This window comes from Pyxicephalus adspersus, chromosome 9, assembly GCF_032062135.1.
Source record: "Pyxicephalus adspersus chromosome 9, UCB_Pads_2.0, whole genome shotgun sequence".
NCBI lineage: Eukaryota > Metazoa > Chordata > Amphibia > Anura > Pyxicephalidae > Pyxicephalus > Pyxicephalus adspersus.
Window position 1 is genome coordinate 8,175,872 of NC_092866.1, and position 7,332 is coordinate 8,183,203.

The 7,332-nt window shown below is 39.7% G+C and overlaps 1 protein-coding gene across 1 annotated transcript in view; it reads left to right on the plus strand.

The window, feature by feature from the left end:
* LONP2 (lon peptidase 2, peroxisomal) overlaps positions 1 to 1,194 on the plus strand; it is a 78,715-nt gene extending 77,521 nt beyond the window's left edge. Inside the window, exon 15 of the mRNA XM_072422464.1 lies at positions 420 to 1,194. Within this exon, the coding sequence (XP_072278565.1) occupies positions 420 to 641 (222 nt within the window). The 3' untranslated portion in view covers positions 642 to 1,194. The remainder of the gene's footprint in view (positions 1 to 419) is intronic.
* The last annotated feature ends 6,138 nt before the right edge of the window (positions 1,195 to 7,332 follow it).

The following is a 7,332-nucleotide window of genomic DNA, read 5'->3' on the forward strand; positions in this document are numbered from 1 at the left end:
TCCTGTGCGGTCCCATTGTGCCTGGTGCAATATATTATCCTGGTGCAATATATTATCCTGGTGGTGCATTCTGCTGTTACCAGAGACTGCTGCATGCCAAAATGTACTACTATCCTAGTGGAGCATTCTGCCAGAGGATGCTGGGCAGTATGACTGTCAAGTTACTATATTGCATAGTCTGCAATGACACAAGCTGTTTGCTGTCACTAAATGTAATGCCACATTTGCAGTTACACCCCTCTCCAAGGGTGGCATGTGTGAACTGTAACAGACCCATGCTCAGAGCTTGCATTTTTTACCCATGAATCAGAAACAAGCAGACAGCCATCATATATTAGCATACCATGTCGCTCTGAACATTTTCCTTATCCTGACCTCCACTGTCTACTCTAAATGAGAGATTTATTCTCCTCTTCCAGGTCGGTGGCATTAAAGACAAAGTCCTGGCAGCACACAGAGCGGGACTAAAACGGGTGATTATACCACAGCGGAACGAGAAGGATCTGGAAGAGATTCCAAACAACGTAAGAAGGGATCTGAATTTTATTTTAGCAGCAGTCTTGGAAGATGTCTTGAATGCTGCTTTTGATGGCGGATTTTTAGAGAAAAGCGGGCAGGAGCTGCTGAACAGCAAACTGTGATATTGTATTCTTCAAATCTGCTGCTATTTGCACCTTATGAATTTTATTGTTGTATGCGGAGTGGCTATTGGTTTAGCCATTTTGTAGGTCTGTCTGTCTACCTTACCATCTCAATAGCATAATCCCAAAGCCTGCTTTAACAATTTTTGTTTATAACTTTGTGAAAGGTTTAAACTTCTGGCAGGTTTTTTTGTGATCACTAGGCTAGGAAGTGATGAGAAAAGAAACACTCAAGGCACGCTCTAATACACTCAGCGCTCGCCAGAATTTTTTTGACTACATTTTATGTTTAATTTCCAGACAGAAAAAGAAATAAATATTTAATTTGCTAACAGAACTGCCTAACATTTAAAAGTTAATGTTTCTTTTACACATTAACTGGAAGTAAAATGGAGTTTAATTGTACAGGAATGTTAGTAATGTTTGTTATGTACTCATTAATTTAATATTAATTGCTCAGAGGAAAAACTTGTACAAATAATTATTTTCTGAAATTGAAAAGGCTATTATAATATAAGTTTACGTTCATTATACAAGAGATGTATATCACAAACAGTCTTGTTTTCTTTTGTTTAAGCAGACATGAAAACGCAAGGGCACTGTGTCTTTTAGTTCTATCCCAAAAAATAAACTATGCAAAAAATATGCATATTCCAGGTCAGCGACGTTAAATGCGGATGATAGCACATTAATGAGACCCTGTCGTTATAACTACCCCGACCCATTTATAATAAGGAGGCAGGGGTGTCAAACTGACCCCTTAAGAATTCCGAAAATTAATTACATCTGGCCTGTCCGCCCCTACGTATTGCAGCGAGTGATGCCGCTATCACACTTTCCAGCCCCACTTGTGTCTGTAGACCAACGGCCTATGTGTGGCCCCCACATTGTTGTTCTGTTCTATAGCCGCAGATAATGCTGGGAATTATAGTCTTGGCATCACTCAAGTCTATGGAACAGTAGGTGAGATATCTCTGCCCCTCCCACACCATCACAGGTGCCTACAGTAATACATTTTAACTGTAGTTCTGCATGTAAATGATAGAAGGGGCACAGCGGTTAATTTGAATCCTCTATATCCGGTATACCAGCAGCAGGAAAACGATGAGTTTAATCGTCCCAACTGTATTTCTATTATTGTAGTATAGAGCTGGGAGGACTTACAGTCTGTATTAAGGCTGGGGATCTAATATAGTGTTCTGGAACATGCACAGAGAATCTCTATTCATTTCCTTACACATGACAGGATCCACCTGAATCTCTCTGTTACTACCTCACATCATCATTTTCAATCCATGCAAATACATAAGACATTATTCCTGAACACCCATCATGTGACACAAAACCTAGGCAATGATCACATGGTGCCTGACCACCAGGGGCATTGTGTTTGTTTCAATCCATTAGAGACTGCATAATGTAATATTTAGTGTCAAACTTGTGATGTGAGAGGATGAACAAACACACAGGCTGAATAGATAGACATCACTTAGTCTTTTCAACTTCACAGTGGGTGTAGAGGGGTTTGTTTTTGTTAGTTATGAAGTAGTAAACAACCTCAATTTTTTCAATAAAGTTTAGCCCCCTAACTTGGTCTAAGTTTTTAATTTCAGCCCTCTGTGTATTTGAGTTTGACGCCTAAGTTTTAGAGTATAATAACATGCCCTTATATAACCCCCCGCCCCCAATGCAGTGCTCAATCCTAGCAGCCAATCATTATCACATAACAAAGGTGGGGGTTTAATACTCATGTAAGCCGACATGGAGAATATACAGGACAGCAATTAGAAATTGCAATTAAAGCCAAAGCATCTGTGAAGTTGTAAAATAGGCACCTGTATTATTTAAATCAAACCACTTACATTGTGGAAGAATTTCAGTTTTATCTGGCTTTTGGAGTTGCTAGCCTGGCATGTTTACCTGTACAACAAAGTCAATGGGGCTTTAAGCTACATACACACTTCCAATTATTATCGTTGGAAAACGAACGTTCATGCACGATATATATGAACGATCGTATAGCACCGATCCTGCACATAGAGTTAACGACACGATCGTTCGTAGATATTGTACACACAATAGATACAATCGTTTAAGCGATAGAGGAACTATGTGCAGACAGAAAAGTGAACGGACGTTCGTTCATCACGCATGCTCTGAACATGGACGATCAACGAACGACCGTACACACGAACGATGTTCAACACGAACGATGTTTTACTGCATATAACCCACAAGAAAGAGCTGTGTCCAGTAATTACAATTCTTTGGATAGAAACAGGCCAATTAATTGTACTTTTTGTAAAATGTTCTGCAGGCTCCACTGAATCCTTTAGATTCTCCATACTCTGTGGCAGCTGTAGGCCTAACAGAGATTTTGTTCAGTACTGAAGAAGCCACAACGCCAAGATTGCTTTGGACTAGAAACAGACAAGTACAAGGCTGTAAAAAGAAAACACGAACCCAGATGCTTTGATCTAATTTAAAGTGGAAGGGTAAATATATGCATCACACACCTAAAGTGATGCAACATTAAAGAAAATGTAGTCTTGGTATGACACTATACAAATCAATAACACTGCAAAAATTAAACATTCCACACAACAAATATTATAAATACAGCCATGTTCTATACAATTTTTTTGGTATCTCAGTGGTGGTTATCTCCTCTGGCTACTTTCTACCTGAAAGGTACTTGTTCCAGATTCACATACTACCTTTGCAATGTCCTCCCCAAACAGGTGCACGCACAATGGTCAACCCATAACAAGGTACCTTTATTAGTGGGATTGCCAGAGGTTCTATATATTGAGAGATTATGGAAGCCTGCTATTGCTGAACATATTCTAAATACAACTAATAGGCTAGATGTAAAGCTGATTTTTTGGCTTCAAAAATTTCAGACACACCTGACACAGGAATGTAGATAATACAATGACTAAATGCTGTGTGTTGCATTATGATTCTGGGTCAGTGATTCAATATAGATCAAGTGATACACAAATCAGAAAAACTTTTCTTACATTATTGGAGAATTTCATGCTAAATGTATTGTCAGGATTGCCAACTCTTTCAGCAAATTAGCCTCATTTCATTTCCCCTCCTCATGGGGCATTGTTCCCCATTTCACTGCACAGCCTAACGAAGTGCAATAACACCCAACCTTGTATTTGGTGTCCATGTGTAAATGCAAATCTTCAGTGAGAAATTGTCTTTAAAGGAAGTTTGTGTCAACTGCTGGCACAGAAGCAATCTACATTTCAACTGGACAGCCAAGGAAGCATAAAGCTTTTATAAATGACTCTTGGTCAATCTCCAGCTTAAGGGTGTGAAAATCTATTTGAATAAGACTCATCATAGTTGGAATTTTTACAAAGACAGCAGATCTATCAGGAACTGTGGGAAAGTGATGCTACAACCCACAAATTATACTAAACACTCATACAGCAGTAAAATGTGGAATGTTTAAAAACAAGAAAACAAAGTGAATATTGCATAGACATAGCGGATATTTAGGGGATTATACGTAATCTACACTGCTTACAAAACCTCAGGCAAACACACATAGCTATTGTCATATGTACCCCTACCACCATAATGTTTGATGTTGGAAGATCCAACTTTTGAGCTTGGGGCAGGAAGTGAACCTAGTCTTTGACAGCAGTCTGGGAGAGAGGGAAAGAAAAACTATTACACACAATGCAGCGATTCTTTTTAGGTTTTTGGGTTAGACACTAAAGTTTTCATTACTATCAATAAGGAATGGAAATGTTTTACCAATCAAAAATACCTCTAACTCAAAAGAATTCATAAAAGCATCACACAATGAAGTGGGTAGGTGACAAATATAAATGTATGGAAAAAATATATATGAAAGTTATTTACGTGTATTTTAGCACCACAATTTCTTCCTTACAAGTTTTCATTGCGGTCTGTGTCCCTCCTAGGGAGATTTAATCCCCACCAGTCATTAAGACAGAAAGTGAATTTAAGGCCAACATTGTGTGTTAGAGAAGCAACTGTTTACAAATGGCTTTTGGGAAGGAGGGGGAAAACAAGCTCCTTTGTAATGAAAGCAAATCAATTTTGAGACGCTTCTGTAAAGTTTGCTTTATGGAGATCCTGTCAACAGCAGCACTTCTAACACAAACCTGCTGCCTTGCAAATGTTGTCATCATGCTATGTGTGCCCTTCTCTCTGCCGAGCAGCCCTTAGGTGTGTAGGAGGTATGGTCAGGGCTTACAAGGCAGCCCATTAGCCAGTTGAAGAAGCATACAAGGGAAGCGGGCAGACAACTCAACTAAATAATGGCAAGGCAGTGGTTGACAACCTTTTCAGTTCCGTGGACCACTGAAATTACCAAGTCCTGTCCGCACATGCGTGGGGAGCCAGGTGCCACTCAAAGGGGGAGAACCCTCCCTATAGTGACGTCATGATGACATAATCCGCCTCTCCCATCACAGGCTCAGATGCGCGATGGGAGAGTGGGTGGTGTTGTGTCCAAGGACAGAGTCCACCCACTCCCAAGCCTGGGATCTGTACAGGGGTACGCGCTTCCAGCTGGTGCACCCCACCAGCAGGGTACCTCTCCTGACCCCACTTGTGGGTGGACCAGCCAGAGCCAGATACCATGGGTTGGCGACCGCTGGTATAGAGGCTGAAACTGGTAAATAGGGGTGTGGGGGACAACCAAACTGTATACTGGGAGGTGCAAATAGGTTTAGAGCTAACACTTTAAGGCCAATCAAATATGTCACTAATCATCATTCATTGCTTCATGGCCAGCTTTACCCCAAGCAGGATGAGCTGGTGTTTTCAATGAAAAGTTTTCATTAACAAGTATTTTGCAATACAAATTACATCTGAAAAAATGTTTTCCAAGAAATATTTTAATGAAAAAAAAAAAAAAAAAAGGGATTGGGAACATCTCAAATGTTAACAATATCCGATTTCAGTAATATTGAAGGAGGGGTTTTGCACTAACAAAGCCATCTGTACTGAGATAAATTTAGTTTCAGTTGATCCAAGGCTTTGTTTGCACTGGTAGATATTCTTCTGTTCAGCACATCTAAAAATACAGTTCAACTTTAAAACCTATTTTAATCAGGACCATTCACACTGCAAAACCATAGGGTCCGCTGCTAGATACAGGCATCTTGGATCAGCCGCTTCTACCTCCAAATTAAAATAAACGAAAATATATCCTTGCTATGCCAAAAGCATTTGGTGCTTTAAAGCAGGAGGACGTAGTGTATCTGTATGCAACGGAAATGACATTTCTACACCTATTTACAGTTGCTGAGTCATTTGTTTCCACTTAAAAAAAAAAAAAAAAAAAAACACACCACCTATCTGTCTCCAGGTACACAAAGAAATGATATCGTTGTGGGTCTGGTGCGCCGAGTTATTGCAATCCCCCTGTCATAGTACCAGCTTTGTACTTTATACTATTGCATATTCCTTAATGTAAAACAAATGAAACATCCACCAGAGGGAGCGAGACCTCCAACAGGTGCACTGCATTAAGGATGTGGGTACAAAGATCTTTCTGATTAGGTTTTAGAAAGAAACAATCAATTTGACTCTCCAGTTGGTACCAAAAACAAAAATACCATTTTGATGTAATAAACCCTTTAAAAAGCAAAGCTAAAGCCCAATTTAAAGTTTTCATCTACTCCTGAAACCTAATCGTAATAAAACTTATGTAATACTTCCCTATCAGCACAGTTGTGAACCTGCTCCAATGGCTGACCCTCAAAACAAAGCTCACAAGGTCAAAGGCAAGGCAGTGTTCTCCCCAGCCCCTTTTAGCTGGGCGCACCACCCGGAAATTTTAAGGAGCCACCCGGCTATTTTTGGGTGATTATTGATGAGTTAGGTCACAATACAGGGGCTGCCACCCGCCTAAAAAAAATTTCTGGGTTGAGCACTGCAAGGGTTTGTTTTCAGGCAGCCATCAATTATTAGAATGTCACCATTATACTTAGAGTACCAGGATGATGGTGTTGGAGGGATGTTGTTTGCCCACTTTACTGTGGGCAAACATCACATAAGTTTTAGTAGTAATTTAGGCTAGATAGCTGGGGCTCGGTGTAAAAAGTTTTGGTTAGATTTGAGGTGTGTGGTTTAACACATTATCCATACAATAAGCCTTCATTCACCTTTTGGTTACATTTATTGCACCTAAAGAAGTCGTTTTGCATAGAATATCCTCATTCTTGTGTATTACATCTATACAATGTCTAGCACCTCATCTCCACAAAAGACAACAAATGTAACAAAGAGAAGATGTAATTCCATCTGAGAATGCCAGACAGCCAACTCTGCCATCATCTCACAGACTAGCACTGATGTGATACAGTACTGTATAATTCATAACAATGTTACAAACCATCAAGCAGTTGGAAATATTTTGCAAGCAATAATGGAAGCATCTTAAAGTGCGTGTCTGATCGAAATAAAAACATATGTAGTACACCTTTGAAACACACATTTCTCCATGTTTTATTCTGTTAAAAGTATTTTATGTACAGACAAATATCCGATTTGTCAAATTGAGCTTATAACTATTTCTATTGGCCAACACAATGCTTTCTCTGCTTCACTAAAAATCCCATCTAGGGGTGTCAGCCATGCCCAGACCCCTAAGCTTGACTACAAAACACCTCCCTTTCTCATGACAAAGGCAGGC